The sequence below is a fragment of the Culex quinquefasciatus genome, chromosome 3 (genome assembly GCF_015732765.1).
Source record: "Culex quinquefasciatus strain JHB chromosome 3, VPISU_Cqui_1.0_pri_paternal, whole genome shotgun sequence".
NCBI classification, from domain to species: domain Eukaryota; kingdom Metazoa; phylum Arthropoda; class Insecta; order Diptera; family Culicidae; genus Culex; species Culex quinquefasciatus.
Window position 1 is genome coordinate 59,368,961 of NC_051863.1, and position 24,410 is coordinate 59,393,370.

The following is a 24,410-nucleotide window of genomic DNA, read 5'->3' on the forward strand; positions in this document are numbered from 1 at the left end:
ACAGTCGACTCTCTGGCTGTCGATCTTCTCGATATCAATATTTCTCCATGTACCGATGAATTCTTCAGTCCCTTCAAACTGCATACTTCGATTGTCTTTATTCCTCGATACACAGAAAAAAAATCATAGTAATATTACATCTGGGAAGGGGTACATCTTTTATGTCAGAAAAAATGTGTAATTTTACCACTAAAAATGTGTATTTTTACCACTATTCTGGTGTAATGTCACTTTTTCAGTCTAAATTGAGGTAAAATAACATCATAAAAGAGGAAATATTCAACCTTCCAAAATTACAGCTTCCAAATTTACATTATTTTTTGCTGTGATATTTTCTCTTGCTTGAAGGATCTCTTCCTCGGCGGTCCCTTGGATATTGACAACCAAGAAGTCGACTGTATATAAAAAATGCTACAAGTCTGGTACACTCCAAAAATTATTGCATACTTATTTTCGCATAATATAGGGACCATCCATAAACCACGTAAACACGAACAAAACTATCGTATTTTTCCATGTAACCTACACAGTAAAAAATAATGTAAATTTGGAAGCTGTAATTTTGGAAGATTGAATATTACCTCTTTTATGATGTAATTTTACCTCAATTTAGACTGAAAAAGTGACATTACACCATAAAAGTGGTAAAATTATACATTTTCAGAGGTAAAATTACACCTTTTTCTGACATAAAAGATGTACCCCTTCCCAGATGTAATATTACCATGATTTTTTTTCTGTGTACTGAAGTCATCTCCGCACCTAAAACTGGCCAATTTTCTAATTGGTATGACCCGATTGAAGGTTTTGATGTTCTAAAAAGGTAAATTTCTCTTTAAATTAGAAACAAGAACTTTAATGCTAACACTTGGCACAACTATTGGGGCACCAGATTTCACTCAACTCAACTATCGATTTTTGGTTTTGCCGTTTCTAATGCTATATTTTAGTTGGATTGCTGTGCTCGCATGAAGGAGGGGGCGTGTCAACTAACTTTTTAAGCAAATGGTTTTCCTCCCCGCTCGCATACATCCTTTGGCGTTTTTTGCTCTGCAACTGCAACACTGTCCCCGACACGTCACCCACCCTGTGACGTTGTTTGGTTACTCGTTTTATGGTTTATGTTGAAGAAAAGTTAAAGATTTTCTTCGGAATGCAAAATAATCACAGTGGTCCCCTTAAGGAAGTTGAGATATTTGAAATGTTCGGTTCACTTTTGCTGTTTTTGCCATAAATTCAATCTTGAATTTGCATTGCGTTTATTATGTGTTTAGCAGTGCATTCCAAGCTGGTAACTGATAATGCACATGCATATACAAAAGTGCAAACACTGGTAAGATAACACCCGCATCCAAACAAAACTAGCCCACCATGGCGAGGTAAATTACGTACACCCAAAGTTAAAGAACGAGGGGATAGTCCTCACGAAAAGAAACGTGAGAAAAGTGCTATATTGCGAGAGTATAGTCCTCTCGCGTGTTCATTCGTTCATTGGAACAGTTCATCCTATGAGTGGCTTATATGGACAAACGACCGCCACTTAGTCACCGAACCATGGTGGCCCATACGGCAAAGGTACGGTTCAATATGCCGAAGGTCTTGGGTTCGAGTCTCGGTACCGGAACTTTTTTTTGATAGATGAACTTTTTTGGAAAATGAACCATGAGTAAAGTACTCTCGGTAATTTCGGGATTTATCCTCTCCGTCCGCACACAGTACCATTTTACTACCGAATCGTGCTCTTTATCCTCTCGTATGCCGATGCCCAGTTCTGGGTGTATAAACACCACATGGAATGGGAGTCCATTAGTAATGTTATCAACTAAGCAAATATGACCATCGAGAAGAAGATATCGACGCCGTCGTGCTATCTTGTTGTACGTCGCTTTTTGACGTTCCGAGAAAAACGCGTTTTAATGTTTGACCTTGAATAAACAGAAACGAGAGCACGCAATGTAAACAAGAACAAACAGGTTTTGCTTGGTTGAATTTGGTTGCTGGAGGCCAGAGTTACAATTGAAAATGTTTACGGTAGTCGAGCTTGTACCTGTGTCAAACGCCTTCTGACCTGAAATGTCTTGGGCCAATTGTCGCACTTACATCAATTTTCAGGCTGTGTCAAGATAGCACGACAAGATTGAAACTTCTTTCATATGAAGAGCGACAACAATGCACGAAGTTTTTTCGGTCAAAAGGTGAGGCTTACAAGCTTACAATGCACAAAACGGCGTGCTTAACTCATTTTGGCCCAAAATCGACATGCGACAAGCACGAGAGCGACGAAATGTTAGTTCGAAATTGAAACCATTTGACATGTTCAATCAAATTTAAATCGTCTTAAAACTAATTTTGAGTTGAAACTTAAACCCAATCTCAATTCCTCTTACAATGCACCCGTATCGGCTTCACAATGCTTGCTTTTTCCCAGTAACGATTCCATTCAGCCCTGACTGCGGTATCCTTATCAGCTCCCCAAATCTCTCCTTCCGCGTTGTTTCCCCGTTTTCCGCCATTAGAGCGGGGTCGCGAAACAGCATAACCTGCAGCAGGCAAAGCAATCTTGTGCGCCCGAATGTTCGCCATTCACGTATACTCTGTAATTAATTATTAAACTAAAGCCAACTTTCGTAAATGGTACATTTCATCACAATTTTCTTCTTCTTCTTCTTTCTTTCTTGCAGTCGGGTGACGTTGCCGCTGACGGTCGAGGAGGTAAGCGAGCTTGGGGACACAATTCCTGTTGCAAACGACGCACCACACGGTTGGGGGTAGTTTTTTGGTGGGTCCACACCGGATGGATGGCGGCAGGGACGACCGGTTGTTTGCGATCCGGGGGTCCGGATGTTTGAACGAGTGAGAGCGGCGCGCTCTTGGGATAGGAACGGAAATGGTCGTGTTTGACGGGTTCTTCATGGTTCTTCTGGCTCGTGGGATGGATCAGAACAGAACAATTGATTAAGTTACGATTGGTGGGGTGTTTAAAGTGTGTGTCCCAGCATCAATCAAGATTGAATATAATTTATAATGGCTTATTTTATAATATGATATATGATATTTTAAAACCTACATCTCTCGGAGCGCACGCTTCTTCCTCCCCTGTCGATTCAGAATTGTGTTGTTGTTCGAACACTCAGTGCTCAAACTCAACCCAATTACGAGTCATCTCTGCGATACGGCTTTACGCAGTAGGCCTGGCCGCTTTAACGCTTGTGATGTTTCAATGCATTCCGATGCAATGGCGCACTACAAATGTTAATAAATGACCAGAAGAGTGCTAGGCGTCATCTAACCTAAGGCACTCTCCAGGATCCCTTCGAAAGATTGGCTGCGCTAGGGTCTGATTAGATTAGAGATTAGATTAGATGATATTTGACATTTTAAAATCTACATCTGCACCAACATTTCATAGAAAAGATGATTGAAAACAGATTTTTTGTCCTATCCTCGCAGTACCAGAAAAATGGGATGACCTTCCTAAACATTTTCTTTTAAAACATGGTTATAGAGACTCCAACGTTGGCTCAAACTTGTTGAACATCAACTACCTGCTTGCATTTGTTATCACCGACTGCATTACTTGAAAAATGCTACCAAATACAAGGAGAAAAATGAGTTCCCAAAATCGTGAACAAGCGTTCGTGAAAATGGGAACCACGAACAAAGTGTTCAAATTTCATGGTACGTTTTTCAAAATCGTACCATGGGATTTGAACACTTTGTTCTTGGTTCCCATTTTTATGAATGCTTGTTCACGATTTTGGGAACTCTTTTTTCTCCGTGTAGAAAAATAAAATTTTTGAATCAAGACTAACATTTTAAAAGAGCCAAACATTGAATATTACGCCAATTTGAAATGCTAGTCATGATTTATTTATTTTTTTCATTTTTTTTTTGAAAAGATCGGAAAATTTCACGAATGCTTCATGTTTTAATATTGAAAATCGGACCATTAGTTGCTGAGATATCGACATTAGAAAATGGTGGGCTGTTTGGGTGAGACTTAGAAAACTTCTCAGCAACCAGAGGTCGAATCTTCAATGTATCTTAGACAATTTTATAGCAAATTTTCTGAACTTTTCAAAAAAAAAGATTTTTAGAAATGGTCACTCATGGTCACTATTTTTAAAAATCGAAAAACTGCAAATATTTCACTAAAATTCAACTTTCGGTGGCTATATCTTCAGAACAGAGCCTTTTATCAAAAAATCTGTAAAGTACTTTTCGATTGCAAATTTAATTTTACATTAAAAAATTACGTCAAATTAGTTTTTTTTTTCAAAAAATTATAACTCTGCGGCAGATTTTTTTGACCATGTTTCTCTATGGCTCAAAAGTTGCGGATTTTTGTCCCCTAAAACATATCAAAAAATCTCGAAAATCAAAAAATATGTATTTTGGGAAATTGAGTTTTTGTAAAAAAAGTTGATTAAAAAATCTGCATTTTTTTTTCGTGTACCTATTTGTTTCCTCAACAATACCTACAACTTTGCCGAAGACTAAGGGCTTAGTCTAAATAAAAATGGTCGAAATCGGCCGATTTCGAAGAGAGTTGTTCTATAAAGGTTTGTATGGGTAAACCAATGACACAAAATAGATTTTTTGGTCGCATGGAAGGGCCCCCACAAAGTTTGTGCCAAATCAAAAATTAAAAATGGTCGAAATCGGTCGATTTTGTAGAGAATTGCTCAAGTGAAAAATGATGTTTGTTTTAGTCACTAACTATTAAACTGGTTGTAATTGTGAGAAAAATGAAAAAATAAAAATGACACATTCCGCCGTGACGTTGCAACGCTTTGACTTTTCTTTTTTTAGTATTTCGGCTGTAACTCAAAAAATACATAAAAAAGGTATATATGTTATTACAGATTCGGAAAGGGCATTAAATTTCCTATAAGAAGCAGTGTTGAAACATTATTTTAGGTAAATATTCTATTTTTGAGAGGGGAATATGTAGCGTGACGTTGCAACGCGTGACTTTTCTCAATCCTGACCCAATTTATGTTTTGCCATTAACTCTGCTCTGTTAAACGGCAAATTTTGAGTTCTCCTTCCATTTTTAATGTAAAATTGACCAACAAATCGAATGCAATCATTAGTTTTACGAAAAAATCAAACCTCGATTTTTAAAGACCACTTACATTTCGTGACGTTGCAACGCTTTGGTTTTGAAAACAGGGGTTTTCGTTGCGTTGCAACGTCACGAAATTTTAGTTTCAAAATAAATCATAGTTTATGTTAGTTTGAACAACTTTAGGTTAAGATTTTATTATAAGACATTAATACACAGTACAAGGACATGTGAATTGACTGGCCCGCCCATGTAAGACCCCCTCCCCCCCTCCCCCTATATCGCTTTCACAGTAGCAGTACGATTTACACAGTTTTACAATGCGTTTCAAAGTAAAAATAAATATTTGTATTATTCCATTATCACGAAGGACCCCCCCCCCCTCTCCTCTCCTCTGTCCATGTAATGGGACGTCCATGCATTACGTAACGGGGTAATATCAAGGGGGGGGGGGTCCAAGATTTATACAAAAAAATGTATCGGAAATGTATTCCCAGGGGGTGGAGGGGGTTTTGTTACGTAATGCAAGAACGCTCCCTTAATATTTTAATGGTTTTGAGCAATTTACAAAACACGTGGAAGTTTTAGAATGGGAGGGGGAGCTTCAAGTTTTCAGGAGGGCTGAAATTTATGAATAAAGTGCCCATATCGTGTGTTGATGGCCCTTAAGGGGTGATCTGCAAACAACGTAACTTATTTTGTTGACTTTTGTGCTTTTTAAATAAAATTTGAGGAAATATTAAAACTGTTTGCCTGCGCAACATAACATATTTAATTGCGAACAACTAAACGATGCATACAACTTATTTAGGTAAGGGTTCGTCCAACAATAAAGTGACAAAAGTTTGTAAAAAAAACAATCGAATCACGTGATTTTTATTGTTTAGTGAATTTTAATGTAATTTGGCCTACGTAAGGGTGTGGGATAAAAAAATCGTTGCGTTGTATTAGAATGAACCCTCACGTAAATCAGTTTATCATAAAGGGGCCATTCAGTTGCCACGTGATTACTTTTAAGAAAGTTTTAGAATTTTTACCCCTGGTCTATCGGTCTATTTTGATTTGTTCAACAAATAAAATACCTACTTTTATTCGAGTTGCATACAAACTTAAGTAACGGAATTTGTGAATGACCCATGTACAATTCTTCTGTAAATATGCTCGGAAACATTATATAAAAAATATATAACATTTAGTATCCTTTTATTTTCAAAAACCAACTACGCATACACCTTTTTTGCCATGTGACTAAGGCTGGTACAAATATTTTTAAAAGTTTTTGTCACCCCCCCCTTCAAAATTGGCCCGAAAAATCAGGGGGCAAAACAATATTTTTACAATAAACTTCAAAATTTCAATGATAATTCAAGTGCAACCAGCTGAAATCAAATTAAAATACATTGTTCTGCGTTTATAATCATTTTTAGCATGTTTGGGTTTATTAAAAAATCTTAAATTTTTTTGAAAATTTTCGATGCAAAATCTTTTTTTTCGATACAATTATTATTTTTGTCAGATCTTAGATTTTTTGAAAACTAGAGATTGCAAAACAACTGAACTAGTGTAAAATGTATTTTAAAACACTTTTTTCATTTAAATGTGAAGACTATGGCTTGGCCAGGGCCGAGGGACAAAAACTTTTTTAAATATTTGCATCGGCCTAATATGATTTAAAATTTCGTGACGTTGCAACGCAAACTTAAACCTGTTGTAACTTTGGATCTAGACAACCAATTTAGTCGCTCTAGGTTGCATTTGAAAGCTCTTTTCAAGTACAAAGAGCATCCAAAATATCAAAATGATTGAATGTTTAGTTTTCTGTTGGCATAAACAACTGTCCCTTTTTCGTGACGTTGCAACGCAATAAAATGGTAAACTTACACTAGTTCGAAAAAATACTTAACTTAAGATAAACTGCAAATCCATGACATTTCCGTTAAGTACATCTAAAAACCTACAAAATGCAATCAAAAGAATAATTTTTGATTCTATTTCGCTGAAAACCAGGAGTTTTTAGAAAAATGTTTTAAATCGATGATTTTATCACGAATTGATGCAAAACTTAACCAACTTGTACAAAATGATATTCAAATGATCAATTAATGAAAACCATGATTTTTGAAGCTTCAAGTAGTCTAGAATCGAGGAAAAATATCCAAATAGCTCATACACGCTTTTCAAAAATTCATCCCAAGGTGTACATTGCCGGAGAATGTGTCAAATAAATTAGGGAGAAAAATCCTTGAAATTTACTAAAACCAAGTACCGTAAAACGGGGAGACTTTGATAGGTTTGATATTTTTCCGCAAAATGAAGATTACAAATTAAATATGTACGGATTGGTATGGAATCAAATTGACCGTGGGAGAGAAGTAAAGTACCTCAAGAAGAACTTTTCATACAATTTTGAAAAGTTTAAAAAGTTAGTTGACTACAGCTACACAGCAAAAAATGTAGTAAAACGCCTGCGTGTAATAATGGTTTGTGTAGTAAATTTTATGTAATATTACATATTTTTCATAGAACACATTTCGTCTTTTTGTCTAACACCAATTACGCCTAAATTGTGTAATATTAACAGCATTTTCAATTAATATCGCATATGCGTGTTTCCTCAAGTTAAGCTGTCAAATTTTTTCACCATCCGCAATCAAATCAAAACAATGCGTACCAAATTTTAGAGGTGCTGAGCAAAGTGACGAAAAATCAACAATCTGTGGCCAAGAGCTGCCGTTAAGGATGTTCGCCATAAAAAAGAACCTTCCTACCGCACCGGACTTTCTTTGACACCGACATCAGGTAAGTACTTCCCTTTGCTCTTCCTCGTACCACAGAGTCGAGATTTACAATTTTGTTCTGCTTGCTACACGCAGCGCCTAGATCGAAGAAACCCAGATCAAACCGCACCACGAGTTCAAGGAGAAGCTGGTGTCGTCGTGCAAGTCGACCGGCTTCGAGGAGGCGGTCCAGCAGAGAGGACTTTATCGCCAACCCGGAGAACTCTGCGCATCTGTTAACGGGTGAACCGTCCCGAAACGGACCTCGAGTTCAACAAGCTGCGGAAAACGACAAGAGTGAGAACGGCCAGGAGGACGAGAGCGTGAACAACACGACGACCCAGAGTGCGCTGGAAACGGCCAAACGACGAGGACGGTTCTCCCTGCCCCCGTACGCCATCCAGTACTCGGACGAATTCCTGCTTGAGGAATTCAGACGCGCGGGACATTGCAAAAAAAAAGTCTGCCACCAAGAAGAAAGTACGTGTCTCACAGTCATCAAATTGAACCATTGATGTGCTTTGTTTTGTTGTGTTTTTTTCTATGTTTACATTTTTTAAGGCAGAAATTTTTAATCCTGGATGTTGTTGTAGGTCGCTTCGACGCCCAAGGCCAAGGCCATCGAGGACATTGCGAGCAGGCCATCGCCGAAGCGCAAACGCAAGCTAAACGATTCCGGCAACGTGTCGACGCTGGATCTGGACATCGTCTCGCCGGTGCCCTTTCACACCTCCGGTGGCGCATTCTGCCACGCTCGAAATCGACATGCGAGCGTGTCGAACGCGCTGCAGTCGCACAACATTCAGGCCTCAAATATAAAGTTTGGCTTCTTCGGGCTCGGCATCATGTGCTACGGCATCGTCAAGAACCTACAGCCGGAGCCGGTGTTCGGTAACTGTGGAATCATGTCGGCCAACTTACGCCCCGAGATGACCGGCGTCGACCAAGAACGTCGAAGGACATCGCCGAAAAGATCATCTCCGAAGAAGGCCAGTACCAGGAAGCACAAGTAAGTTTAAACGGGGACCTCGCGCAACCCAGATTATAACTTACTTCTTTTGTTACGGCCAAACCCCCAGATTCAAAGCTCCAAGAACCAAACCAAGCAGGGCACGATGATCATCCTGGCCGGCGGCGAGCGGTTGCCGTCGAAAAGTGCCAGACCTTCTTCGAAGCCATCTCGTGCAACTCGTTCTACCTCGGTGAGGTGGGCGACGTGACCAAGAGAAACCTGTTGCTGCAGATGATGATTTACAGCGTGACGCTGGCCGGCATAACGTAGGATTGTAAGATTCAGTGATGCAGCATGCAGCCGCGACTGCGAATGTAAGTTAAATTGACCCTCGGGACGGTCTCTGCTGCTAGAGGGCACCCAGAATCAACGTGACCTGAAACTTTTGCTGCGTGATCTGCGAAGTGTTCATGTTTTTCATCCACATCGTTTTGTTTTATTTTTTCCCCAGGATCAGCACGGAACTCGATTCATCCATCAAAATCTGGAATGGGAAACGGGAAATCCTTCGCGAGTTGGGCGGCCAGCATTGAGTGCGTCGACCCGGTCGTGCTGCAGTACATCATCGGTTACGGAACGCATTACGGCAAATTGCCCTCAGTTGGATTCCGGTGTGATTGCGGTCGTTTGGGCAAGATTGTACCAGCATCAATTCTACAGCTCAACAAGAAACCCTTACAAACGGATGTCCGAGCTGGTCGCCGGGAAAGACAGCGCATCGCCAACACACGAACTTCACTCTGTAAGCCGATCAAACGATTCGGAACGACACAAAGTGTCCGAGCTGGCAGGAAAAGAAAATTAGAAATAGTGCAAACGACCTCCTTGCGAAGAATTTCATCAACACGTAAAGACACCTATTTTAAATAGCAAAGTTCAAGTGTTTAAGAGAAAAATATACGCAATAAATCAGGTTGAGAATAAATATTTTGTTTGTTTATGTTTGACATGACATTTCTAGGTAGAAACCAATTCGATATCTATCCCTGGTCCCAAAAATGGGCTTTGTGTAATATTACACATTTCTGGGTGTACATTCATGGATGTAATTTTAAGCGTTTTTTTTCACAAAGGTGATGTGCATGCTTTTTGATGCGATTTTACCATCGGATTTTTTTCTGTGTAAGAAAATGTTGTTGAATTGCATTATTTAAATCTTATCAAAGTGTCATGATTTTCTCAACGAACATGATTTTGAATCAGAAAATGGAATGCATTTTCGGATTCCTTTCACAATTTTACACAAATAGTAGGTTAAATAAGTTTTATAAATAATAAATATCACGTGTTTTTGAAGCATAATTCAAAAAAAAATCTCCAGATTTACAGGCATTTTCAGTTGAACAAATTTCATATAAAATGTGAAAACTTTTGAATTTGCTTCGAATTCAGTTTAAAATGCAATATTAATCGATAATTTTATGAACAAATCCAGTTTTAACAAATGTCATGCAAAATTCTGACTTTTCAACAATTTTACCTAAAATGTAAATGTACATTTTTGAAAAGCATATAAACTTAGTTAATTAAAAATAAACATTGATGTATTACTTGACAACTATACAAGCAACCATAGTGATGATACATTTGACGTGAGTTATTCTCACGAACTGTGTTTAACAATAAAAACTGTGATTATTAAAGTCACCCCGAAATTCAAATTAAGAATTTTTGACTGTTTTTATAATTCTATTGAAAAAACTTTTTTTATTTCAAAAATGGTGCATGGACCTTGTGTGGCCTACCCCAGTACATGTTTTATAAAAATAAATTCCTATCAAAGTCACCCCGGTTTACGGTGCAGCAACGAGTAGAGCAACTTTTTGTGAACATGTCTGTTTATTTTTACTTTTATTAAAAGTTCTTCTATTCCTTTTACAAGCAGTTAAATATATATATATATATTTCCCAAATGTATTCTAGTCAGAAGAGAATGCATTGGACCACGCACATTTTTCTATTTTCAGCTTAGTTCTTTTTTTCTTCCAGCGCTCTTTAAGGTCTGCTTAGTGCTGCCAATTATGATGAAATTTTAAGCGAACACTCACAAAAAGTAGCATTTATAGAGAAAGTTTCCTGCCATCACTGGCTCACTCCAACAGGCGCTGCTGGTGGTGTTGGTGGCCACCCTTTGTTCTTTATTTGCCTTCGCTTCTCGCTCGGTTTTCTTCAGCCTTCGATTGGAATGGGTCGTCAAAATTCAAACGTCAAAAGACTTGGCGCGTTTGGTTTTTGATGGCGCTTGCTAATTATTTACATGTTTCTGGATTATTTTTCAAGTGAGTAACTAACTAATGATCGAAAGAACATGTTGCCGGTAGTTGGAAGCAATTTCATATTTTAAGCACTTTGAAAACGTTAGCGCAAGAGAAAAGATATTGATGGCGACTTTCGTTAAGCACTTAAGCTCTCACCTTGCGTGTGGATGTGTGTGCCAAAAGAATGATGAGAAATGGTCTCGCAAAATAGAAATTATGATCAAAAGTACAATAAATTTAAGCTTTTTGGCCAGTAGATGGCATAAATTTGCGTGCTTACTTGAGGCGGTGCTGTTGCTGGTAAGTTTATAGCCTAAATAGTATTTTTGGAGCTTTAATCGAGCATCAAACTCTCCATATGACGAAGATAGGTGTTTGATTAGATAGGGTATATTTCCCCTGTCTGATCCTTCGAGTAAAAATAATTTTCAAATTTTCTAAATAAACCTTGAACAGGGATGAAATAATCGCAAAAAAAAAATATTTTCGCTTGCAAACTTTCTTCACCCGCGAAAGAAAGAGGAGGCTAATCACGCAAAAGAAAATCGCCCCCGAATTTTTTCAAGGAAATCAATCTGTTGAAGATTTTTTTTTTGTGAATTAGGCTTTTTTTTTGTGAATTTTTAACATTTCGATGCCTCTGTGCTCTCTTGTTCTAAACTTGCTGGTTTTCTTAGTTAGCATAAGAGAGCACAGAGGCATCGATTTATTTAGCTTTTTGACATGTATTTTTCTTGCCTAAAACACGAACGAGATTTTTGAAACAGCAAGGTTGGCGTAATCAATTGAAATTTAAATCTTCTACCTTTCAAATCAAAACCACCCAAAGATTGTCTAACTAAATCCGCATTGTTCTTGTCACGTCTTCAACGATATCTTTTCCATAGATTACCGTTATTCATTTTTCGAGAATGAACGCTCAATCTTTTATCAATTTGCTGAAATTCCTGGAATGAAAACCACCCACCATCCTTCAACGATTCAATTTTCATTCACGTTTTGTGTGCTTTGTCATGTTTGTGTGCGTAGCATGAACCGGTATCATGGTTTTTTTACAGTAATAAGATAGCCCACGATTACGACATGTGTTCAACATCGTTCAGTTTGTATTATCTGGATTTAAAGTTTCGTAGAAAATTTTCTGAGAACCCTTTACCTGATGACGTTTTATTAAACAGAACATGTCTTCGAGGCAGCACCTGTTTAGACAAAATATGCCGATGTCAGCAAAGACAACCAGCTTCGGCACCATCAACGACGGAGAGAGAAATCTCCCCCGTCAGATGCTTCATACTATAGACTTTCTGTACCGCTAGCGTTGATTATGTCATAATTGAACCCCTGCTAGTACTAATATAGAGGTAATCGATAAGCCGAGAGATGAGGGGGAAAAAACAAGCCATGGCTTGATTATCTGGCCAAAATTTGTCATTTGCTGATGATTGGTTGTCTTTGACAAGAACCGCAAATGTTTCCGGGTGTCATCTCCTTTGTTAATCAATTTGTTATTATTTGTTATCAAACTGTGAATGGTGACTGTCGTTATCTCGTTGCAATCTTTGACATGCTCCTGACTCATGCCAAACAAGCACCAAGAGTTGCAGCTGGATGGCCTGTGGTGACACGTCAAATCAAAGTCTACTCATGAACTGATACACTCGTAACGTCACACCCTCTGTCGATGTCATTGTTGATAAAGGTTGATAACAGCCCAGCTGGGCCTACTTTTTCCAATTTGAACTTGAAATCTGGGTTGTGAGTTGTGTTTTGTTCTGTTTATGTTATAAATGAACATTAAACTCTACACCTGCGGTATTGTTTACCTTCAAACATCTGCGAAATTCGTCATGCAAATTCCCAGCACTCAGCAGTTAGCGGATAAATTTCCTTAACACTAACAAAACACCTCATCAAAAATTCATCACCATCCGTCGTTGCATACATTCGGGAGAAACTCCTCCCCCTCACGCCGGAAACAATCATTATCGAAAGTACTTTGGGAGCACTGCGGGCCAGGCAGCGGCGACGACCGCCGGTATAAACTTGGTGGTTCTACCAACCTTTCGGCAAAAGTTTTCCCTCCGAACCACGTCCGTTCGGTGAGTTGTGCATAAATAATTTGGCTCCCCCTAATCCTCCTAAATCGCTCGCCGGTCGCGAAAATTTGCGGTTCAATCATCGCCGGTGCCTACCTGATCCTTCCTTCGAGAGTGCGCGCCCGGGATGGAGATAAACGAATTTTTAATCATTAAATTTTCGTTTTAGGATCATGGGATCCTGGGAGCGTGTTGACACAGCTGAGGCTAGGTTCCCAAAACAAAAAATCTACGGGCATCCTTTTAATCCATTCCACTTAACGTTGAATAAGTTTTGAAATTTTGATAAAAAGTTGACAAGTAGATGATACATCATTCGTTCAGAATCATAATGATTGTCTGATGCTTCTAGTTACGATGCTTTTACGAAGACATCGTTTGAAAAGCTGATTTGCTGAATTCCTTCCTTAGTTCATAGTCCAGACCACGAACGATCTGCTATATTTGATATTGATCAGGACTTCCCTTCAAATTTTAAAAGTACTTTTTTTATCTTAGAATAGAATTGAATTGGCTGATTTCATGACACTTTATTTTTTGTATTTTTGTGTTTGACTAAAACTTTGTGGGGGACTTCACTATGATCAAAGAAGTCATTTTGCATCATTAGTTTGCCCTTAAATCCAAATTCGTAGGTATTGGTTGAACCAACCATTCATAAAAAAGCATGACTTAGGGAACATTTTGTCAAGTAAAAATTTTCAACCAACAAAATGTTCTCTAAATATAATTTGATATATTATCTATATATCCATGGGAGCGATCTTGGGAAGGTCTAAAAATCCATTTTTTTGCGTTATGTAATAAAAGATCGCCCCTTTTCTAATAATCGATAGGGTGGTTAGAATTTCAATCATTTGAACTCGTTGGAAAGTCTTTTTAATATGTCTTTTAATGTCTTTGAACATCAATGCACAGTGATCTGAGAAGTGAATTTAGCAGGAAAAAAATATTTCTGCTTTGGGGAAGCAATTTAGAGCTTTGGTAACGAAGAAACCTATTGTTCAGAATGAAATTCTACGTCTTTTGGCCATGCTGATGCTAGGGTGGTCCTGAATTTTCTCATTTTTTCAAAAACTATCTCCGAATTCTGATGAGATAGGGGTATACTTTCTTCAGCAGTATTGTAGTGCTAACCATTCTGAGCAACTTTGCTCAAGACATCAAATTACTATCTCTTAATCTGTTCATTCTACAGCATTTTATATGAAAAGTGCTTGGGTTACCCTTCATAAAAGTGTGTTTATGGAGTAACTTTCTTGTTTTATTTTTGGCAATTTTGGTGTCTTCGGAGCACATTAAGAGAATTAAAAAACTGACTGACTTGACTACCTGTATAAACAAAAGTGACGTAAACGCCCAGTTGAAGTGATATATTGTAGAAGAATATATATGTGAAAAAATGATCAAACTCCTATCATATACTATTTCCACCAAAAAAAGATACAAACATTTGAAAAAAGCTTTAAAAACCCGTAAAATCGCTCAAACTTTTTACTCAAAAGAGCTAGCGGCTTTGTTCTTTTGTCAAAGGATACGTTTTTTAATTCGCTAAATGTGCTCCCAAGACACCAAAATAAAACAAGAAAGTTACTCCATAAAAACACTTTTATGAAGGGTAACCCTAATCTAATCTAACACAAACGCAGCCAGTCCAATGAAAGCATGCTGGAAAGTCTTGTGATTAGATTACACCCCAAGCACTTTTCTTGTCAATATTAATAATTGCAGTACATCCGAGAATACTCGAAAATGTAATACAAAAATCAAAGCGACCAGCCCTACTGCGTTGTGTTTACCGCAGAGAGGATTCTGTGAACGGATCACATTTCACAGAATCAACAGGGGAGGAAGGATGCGTGGACATACCGTATCAAACGCTCCGAATCAGTTAGGTGTGGTGTGTTAGGGTAAATTTGGCAGATATTATATTTTTAGGGTGGAAGTGGAATTGGACAAATTGGGATCAAGGAACCGGAGAGGGGGAAATGGGTAGGAGGGTTATTTATTTTATTTTATAATAATATAAGAGAAAATAATTATCTATCAAATAGTGATGGAAAGATCTCACCAAGAATCTGCATATCTTCAAAAGACACAGCCAGATTGTGCCCCAATCGCCAGGAAATCAACTAAGCGAGGTCTTCTCGGACATGCAACAGATCAGCAACAGTTCCTGGTTTTGTTTAAACCACAAAAGGAATCGATATCCGGATATCTTTACCATTTCCACCTTTTCACTTACACTCACAAGTTCATTCAAAACTAGCCGATAAGACATTGATGGAAATCCTCAGAAGACGAAAAAACGCGGAACGAAAAGTCAAACCAACCGGTCGCGATCATAGCTTACTTCCAAAACACTTTTATGAAGGGTAACCCTAACACTTTTCATATAAAATGCTGTGGAATGAACAGATTAAGAGATAGAAATTTGATGTCTTCAGCAAAGTTGCTCAGAATGGTTAGCACTACAAAGTATACCCCTACACAGAAAAAAATATGTAAATTTACACAGCACGTAATTACTGTTTCTTATGTAAACTCACTCAATGTAATGTTGAAATATGATGTAAAGAGTAAAAAGTCATGGAAATTACTCCAATGTAAATCTAAATCTAATGTAAATCATGAATCTTATGGAAACGTTGAGCATGGAAACTCAAATCTGATGAATTTCTACCCGTGTTCGGCTTCCTGTAAATTCCTATTTAATGTAAATCATATATCCAATGTATTTCTGCCAAACGTTGACTTCAAAACTACCCGAACTAAAAATAGTTATATTTGGTTCTCTTTCTATCGCTCTCATATTTCGCTTGCCCACTGCCTGAGCCTCGACCTGAACAAGTTGATGCTTTAGCCGCTCGTTTATAAAATGCGAAGATGGCTCAGTCGGCAGCGGGTAGCAGCAGTAACACCGAACATCCTACCCGTCGTCCGTTCAATTCCAGTCCAGCGTTATTCCACTTGGCCGTCGACGAGAAAGCGTCCCCTACCTGTGAAACAACTTTTTAAAATCCGAATTTCCTTTTGCTGCCCGCTTCAATCATTTTAAAATAGAACATAGGCCACACCCTTTTCCTACTGCATTCCAAGTCGAGCTTCTCATTCCCATTGGCCAATCAGAATTAGTTGATTTGAACTAATGTAAATTCCAAAAGAAATGTAAATTCCAAAACTAATGTAAATTTTCAAAACTAATGTAAATTTCCAATGAATCTAATGTAAATTTCCAATGAACCTAATGTAAATATACATCATTTATCATGATACCTTTTGGTACATGATAAATAATGTAAATTTACAGGAATATTTTTTTCTGTGTATCTCATCAGGGTTCGGAGATAGTTTTTTGAAAAAAAATGAGAAAATTCAGGACCACCCTGGGATCAACATGGCCAAAAGACGTAGAATTTCATACTGAACAATAGTTTCTTCGATACCAAAGCTCTAAATTGCTTCCCCGAAGCAGAAATATTTTTTTCCTGCTAAATTCACTTCCCAGACCACTGTGCAATGGGTCGCATGAATGGTCAGGATATCATTTTCATCAAAATATCTGAGATCCGGCTTCAAAAAAGTGCGTAATTACCACATAACGCTTGATAGGGCCGTCAGATTTTCAATACCTTTCTAAAAACGTATAATGAGACCGTGTTTCTTACAAAAACCACTCTTTTTAAATCTTCCGAAACTTATTCAAAATGGTTTTTAGCATAACTATTGAAGTACTTAACTGAACTCGCTGACTTTGAATAGAAACTTATGGGAACTCAAAACGAACCGAACAAGCCCAAAACGGCCAGAATCTGTTCAGGAAGTCTGAAGATAATCGAGTGACAAGTTGTTGTCACCATACCTCACACATCATTTCCTCTGAACATGATTCTGAGTTTAAAGGTATAGGTTATGATGGGTTTAGGAGTTCAACTTAAGAAGTTCATTTTTCGAGTGATTTTATATCTTTTTCTCAGCAAAGTGAGGAAGGCAAAAAGTTAAACCCTGAATAAATCATACAATTTTTTTTAAATTACCTAATTAGAACTTAACGTTAAATTCTCTAAATGCGTATTTTTAGATTTTCGAACTTTTTTTTTATACGTTTTAGGGGACCAAAAAGAAATGTTGCCGCCGAGCTATATTTTTTTTTTAAGAAACAATTGTTTTAATATGAAAAGTATTCTATTTTTTTGGAAACATACTCCGTTTTCGAGTTAAAGTGCCTTTAAAGATGTAATTGGTATCATTTCCGGTCAGACGTTTGTCAGCCATCTTTGTTTCAAGAAAACATTAAAATTTTGATGACAAAATGAAAAAAAAAAGTTTGCAGAAGCTTAAAAGTAAATCATCAAATTTAGTTCTCAATTCAGAGTTTTTTTTTTCGCAAAGCGCAGGTATTGATGATCTGATCAGTAGTGCGGTGCCTGTGGGGACGTGCAGTCCTGTTTTTTCGTGTTGAAAAAAATCAGATCAATATTTTAAAACCATAACAAAATAGTAGTTTATGCAACAAGTTGCAAAAAGGGGATTTTTTCAGCACGAGTCGTACATTTATCCAACGAGGTTCACCGAGTTGGATAAATACGACGAGTGCTGAAAAAATCAAGTTTTGCAACGAGTTCCATACAACATTTTTTGCAATTCCGAAGAACACCCATTGAGTGAAATTTTTAGTCAAATTTTCATGTGTTTTGTCAATAAATCGTTCAAATCAAAAAAAATGTTGAAAAGTGATACTTTTCGAAACAAGTGCTGAAAAGTTCAACTTTTCAGCACCCATTTCAGTGCTGAAAAGTAGAACTTTTCAGCATTTATTTTGAAAAGTGTTACTATTCGATTCTGTTATTTTTGGTACAGAAAAGTAGGCTGTTTCGTCGTTCAAGAATGACAGGAAAAGGAAGTATTTTCACGACGGAATTGCAAAAATTAAATTAGAAGTAACCTTTTTATCTGCTTTTGCTATAAAATGTTGCTAAGCTGAAGTATTATTTGGATTTTCTCTTGTATATTTTTTTAAATGGTTTTTTTGTTTCATATTCAAAAATTCTCTATGTTTGAATTTAATTCTTATGCTTTCTTTATAGAAAGTTGCAGAATCAATGATTAAACTGAAAAATTGTGCAAGAAAACAATAAAATAATTTAAAATAATTTGAAATATTTTAATAATATTTGAGTAAAGGTGCATAACATTTCAAAATGTGTTTTTTTTTAATGAAGATTTGATTCCAAATTTCGTTTCAATAAATTTTATCCTGCCTCGTTGATTTATTTTAATTGTTGTGTTGATGAAATTAAACTTTAAAAAAGCATGCCACGACCAATGAAATTTGAACTTTTTGACTAAATGATATCAGGATATTTATTTGGAATCGACAAAAAACAATTACTATACAATTTTAAACAAAACAAAATTAAAACAAATTTCATTAATTGAAATTTTCTTTTTTTCTTTATAAGATATATTTATCATATTTGCAATACTAGTTTATTTATTTGTTTATTTTAATAGAACCTTGTGAAAATAATTTAAAAAAATTATTTACTTTTTCCAGTTTTATCAAACATTAAATCCGTGCGGGCGCCACTGCTTCAAAAAAATCAGATTTGGCCCGCAGGGCCAAAAGGTTGGGCACTCCTGGATTAGAGGGAGGGTTTTTTTGGTCAGAATGTTCTTAAATTTTAAATTTAGCCTAGTGTGGACCGATGGTGTAGGGGCGAGCGTGGTTGCCTCTTACCCAGTCAGCCAGGGTTCGATCCAAGAACGTCCCGGTGGTTTTTTTTTTCGTAAGGTTAGGTCATTAGGTAGGAGTCATCTCCCTAGGATCTGTCTCGGTGGTGTCGCTGGTAGGCAGTTGGACTAACAATCCAAAGGTCGTCAGTTTGAATCCCGGGGTGGATGGAAGCTAAGGTGTAAAAATAGGTTTGCATTTGCTTCAACAATCAAACCTTCGGACACCAAGTTTCGAGTGGGAATCTCGCAATCGAGAACGCCAAGGCAATGCGGTAGAGCGAACAATTTGATTTTCCTTGAAGTCAATCTTTGATTTCAGGTTGTAGCCCCGAGCAAGCCCAGATTTGGACCACCCTAAGATACAGGGTATATGTCGGTTTTAGAGAGTAAGAGCAACCGAGAATTAGGCCCAAACAGGTGACATTCATCCAATATGATGAAAAGCGATGACACAAAATAACTTAACAAGATATTTAAGAAAAACATTTTTTAATGTAAATCATCGATTATAACTTAATTTGTACTATAAGTAAATTTCTCCCACCCTTTTTTATTATCCATTTCCAGTATCAAGTTGGCCAGCTCTACTCGGTGGCGGAGGTGTCGAAAAACGAAACCGGCGGCGGCGAGGGGATAGAGGTGTTAAAAAATGAACCCTTCACCAACTACCCACTTTTGGGTAAGTTTATCTCCGTACCGTTATCAACGCCCATTTCAATGGTTTCCATTTACGTCTTTCTTTCTGCTTTTTCCCCTCAGGAGGCAAATACTCATCCGGTCAGTACACCTACAAAATCTACCACCTGGCGTCAAAGGTACCGGCGTTCATCCGACTGCTCGCACCGAAGGGCTCGCTCGAAGTGCACGAAGAGGCCTGGAACGCGTACCCCTACTGCCGGACAGTCATAACCGTATGTATGAGGGGGGTTGGTGGGGGATTGGGGTCAGAGGTTGATAAGTGCAAAACTTTTCGTAATAACCAACCACCAAAAAACGAAAAGAGTTGAAAATCTGGCAGGGTCGAAATCGTACAGAGTGTGTAGTAGGGGATGATGATGGCATCATAGATATGGTGGGGAAAAAGTGTAATTGAAAATGGTTGAAAGTCGAGCGGAGTGGAGTGCAAATGATCTGGAAGTAATGTCCTGTCGGTTATGTGTCGGTTAACCTTGCCCGGTTGCGTCGACTGACGTCGACGATGAGCGGCCCGGGTCGTAGGCGTTTTTATCCGTGAGCGGGATAAGCTTGGCAAAGGATTACGTATGAGCTTTTTTTGTATAAATGAAAGATATGTGTGTATAAGAAGGGAACAAAAAGTCGTCTAATGGATGTCAAGGATGGCACAGTTTGTTTTTCATACAGTTACGTGTCAGATTTTTGTTTAAAAAGTGGTTTCAATCACGGTCAGGTAACTGGCTCAAGAAAAAAAAAAGTTCGCCCTCAAATGTTGGTGACTTGGGCTATGAGCTAAAACAAAGTCTGATGTGCGTGTCAAATAATGGGACTTTTTGTCTGATTTAAATCAGGTTGTAGAGGAGGTGGGGGTAAGACGGCCATGCGCTTGTTTTAACAACGTGAGAAAAACAAAAGCTTAAAGGAAAAGCTTTTAAAATTAGGACTCCTAAATTTTTCAAAGAATATTTTGGAGTTGGACTTGTTTTTTGTGTCTTTGCCTTATTTTTAATGGTTTATTTCATGGCCCTACTTTGGCGGTGTTGACTAACATTTCCTTTATTTGAAGTAAAAATAATTATGCAATAACTTTTCTTGTGTCCCAGTCTATGCCTCTTAGCATTTTTACAATTTAAAGCATTATGGTCAAGTTTGTTCCCCCCCCCTTCAAAATTTGTCCGAAAAATCAGCGGGCAAAAAAAATATTTTTTTCAAAAAAACATCAAAATTTTAATGAAAATAAAAGTTAAGACAATCTAAAATGCATTTTACTGCATTGATTATCATATTTAGCATGTTTGGGATGGATTAAAAATATTTTGAATTATTGTGAAATTCCAATGCACAGCACCTCAAAAACTTTTTTTTTTGCAAAAGATAAAATTTTCGTCAATATTTAGATACTTTGGAAAACAATTTCGTTCAAATGTTATAACCAACTCGTAAATTCAATTTTAAAACTTTTTTTTATTTTTAAAACATTTTTTTAATTTTTTTGAACCAAATATTTAAAAATGCTCTAGAAAAAATACGTAATGAAGAAACTCAATTTATTATCAAGATTTAATTCTTAAAATATTAATTTCTGAAGCAACTGGAAATAGACCATACTTGATGGAAATAAACGATTAAAATTCCGGTAAACTTTTTAAATAATAATTTGATAAAGAATAAATAATATTTGAAAAAAATAGATTGATTACGATTTTGTTTACCATGATCATATAAGATGAAAACTGAATTGGTATCATTAAATATTTCAAATAGGTTTTTGCAAGAAGAATAACTTCAATTCATTCATCCTGGGCTAAGCAATCAGCACATTTACATGACGAAATCCAGTCTGCAACCCGCTAAGATCACCATCTCCATGCGAATGCGAAGAATTACTTCAATTCGTTCAATTCCTTGTGTTCAAGAAATTTACAATTTGATGTAAAAGAATTAACGAGCTCTGGTGCGACAATGGTTGTTAGAAGGTAAAATATAAAGGAAGTTGACAGTGGAATGATGTAATATCGTGTAATTTAAATCACGTTTTTGTGCTATGAAAAAAATATTCAACCGAAATCGATCATATTTTAAAAACTTGGGAGTAAAACAAACACGAAGAAGTTAGATTTTTAAGGAAAAACTAAAAAACTGAACCAATTTGTTCAAGAACTGAAACTAGTATTACTTGTGATTTATGTGTTATGATAAACTTAATTTCGGCTTGATTTTTTTTTTTTCAACTTAATGTGTCAAGTCAAATCATACTCTCTCAAACTGGTCAAAAAGGCAAGTTTTACCGAAAAAAATATTATTGTGGAGTATTGATTCATTTTACTTACTGTCCAAACAATTTGATGAAAAAATACTTCTAAAAAAACACTTTTTGATTTATTGCACGGTTTAAGGGGTTACATACATGTAAATCGGCAAAAATTTCAGAGGTTGGTTTGAGCACACGCTTAATCTGTTATCAGGGCATTAAAATTTACATTTTCATCTATCAATCGAATAAATTTGAACACATTTGGTTGTATATTTGCCGAGATATAGCTATTTGAAGTTTCAAAAAACGGGTGCCACGATATCTCAACACTGCTTTGACCAAATCGGCTCAAAATTTTGGTGAAGACTCATAAAACCGGTCCCGTGCATGACGAAGGCCGATTTAAAAAAAAGTTTTTTTAAAAAAAAAGATAAAAATATTTTTGTGTTTTTCATATAAAAATTCGTCAGCTTTTGATTTTTGTATTAAAAAAAACAAATTTCAAAATCGGGCTTCGTCATGCACACGGAATATGTCTTGAGAGTCTTCACCCCAAGTTTCAGCCAATTTGGTCTATCCCATCTCGAGATATCGTGGCACCCGTAAATCAACTCGGTATTCAGAGTAAAACGCTCACAAAGTTTGACAGTCCGCTTTGCGCATGGCAAAAGTTTAAACTTAAATCGTCTTCTACTCACTTAAATCATTGAAACTTTCAGGAGTGATTGAAATTCATCTTTGTAAAGGATTTAATAAATCTTCGGAATTATGAAATATTGAGATTTTCTACATGTATGTAACCCCTTAAGCTTATAAAATTAGAAAAAATAAACATTTTCTTTAAGCTTTTGAATTTTTACATGCAATGAAGTTATTAGTTGATCTTTACACTTATTTTAACCATTAAAGTCACTGTTTATACAATTTTGATGCTCCTTACTAATCTGAACCTATCTCAGTACGATTTTCAATAAATTTAAAATTTCCTGGGAATTCCCGGGATTTCCTGGGAAATTTGTTGAAAATTTCCCGTTTCCCTGAAAATTGGACGCTCTAGCTCAGAGTTGACAAAAGTTTGAAATATTTTTGGACGAAAATTTTAAATTTCTAAAGTTTAAATTAATGTTTCAAAAATAAAATAAAAACTTAGATTTCTTTTTTTCTTTTTATGAAATTTGGGTGCTTGAATTATAATCCCATACGAATTTTCAGCTTGAGAGTTGAGGTGTTAGCACCCTGAATTCCAATCTTGCAAAAATATTGGAAAATACCTAAATTGATCACAATTTATATTTGGACCAATTATTACAGTTATAAGAAGTTCTTATATGTTTGGTAGGTCAAAAAATCGGCTCTAATTGAATCCATTTTGAAGAACCACAGATTTTTCATTTGATTGTTGAATAGTTTAGATTTTCAGCAGTTGTATCAAAAAGTAATTTTTTCAATACTTGTTTGTTGTTTAAAGTACTTTTTTGGAAAGAATGTTTAATTTGTTTTTTGATATTAGTTCCTGCATGTTTTAATGTAGAAGGAATGGAAATCAAATCAAACTGTGAAAAATACATGACCAGAAATAATAAAAGTCAATCAAATTAGAGAATTCAGCACAAGATACCGGATGACATTCAATTGAATTATGATACTTGTCGAGGTGCCATCTGAGTGGCAATGCTAAGGTTTAAAAGGTTTAAATTATTAAATGAGCAAGCATTCACAAGCACCATTTTCATCTTTGAAGTCATCTTGACTGCAGAAATGAATGAATTCAAGTATCTACTTTAGCCTTTACTCCACCCCGCTTACTTTGTACGATTTCGCCAGATTTTCCGCCCTTAAATTCACTAATGAGTTTTACCAAACGTCGAGACCGGAAGATAGCAAAAAGTCTTTCCCTAAAGTAAACGCCATCACAGCTGACTTGTTTTGACTGCGATTTTAAACGAAGAAGTTCGTCTCTCCTGTAATCCAGTGAGCTCTCAAGAGTAGGTGGGGGATGAAGAAAGAATCAATAAGCCAAAAATAATAAGCCGGTCCAGGGAGTCAAATATCTGCAAATCTGTGGAAAAAACCTTACTAAAAAAGACTTCTTTATACGCGTATGTACACAACAAACACACAGAACCCCAAATGGATGAAGGAGAAGTTTATCGTGATGGTGGAGACGCTGCACGTGGACGTGGGGGAGGACGACCTTGAAAATGTAAGTGATTTCCGGCCAAGAAAAATCTAATCGTTTGTTTCCGTTTTGCCTCTTTCTCTCTCTCTCTCTCTCGTTTCATGCCGAAATGTTGTAAACCATTGTTTTTCGAAACGAAACCTAACCAAACCAAAAAAATCCCTTCGTTGTATCCTGTGTTTTGTACTTTAACGACCTTACTTAAAACAATAACAAACAAAAAAAAAACAATTATGAATACACACAAACAAACACATAACACACTCTTAAATTAAAACTCGTGTGCGTAATGGTGATGGTGCTGCTGCTGCCCCCGCTGATGGCTGCTGGTTCAACTACTAATGCGAAAATTAAT

At 36.7% G+C, this 24,410-nt stretch overlaps 1 protein-coding gene across 2 annotated transcripts in view; it reads left to right on the plus strand.

Moving 5' to 3' along the window:
- Positions 1 to 24,410, plus strand: part of LOC6042263 (phosphatidylinositol transfer protein alpha isoform) — a 53,278-nt gene that overhangs the window by 21,746 nt on the left and 7,122 nt on the right. Inside the window, exons 2-5 of one of the 2 annotated variants that reach the window (XM_038265886.1) lie at positions 2,682 to 2,712; positions 19,515 to 19,626; positions 19,707 to 19,858; positions 23,999 to 24,079. In XM_038265886.1, the coding sequence (XP_038121814.1) occupies positions 2,682 to 2,712; positions 19,515 to 19,626; positions 19,707 to 19,858; positions 23,999 to 24,079 (376 nt within the window). The remainder of the gene's footprint in view (positions 1 to 2,681; positions 2,713 to 19,514; positions 19,627 to 19,706; positions 19,859 to 23,998; positions 24,080 to 24,410) is intronic. The other variant, XM_038265887.1, reaches the window with a different exon arrangement.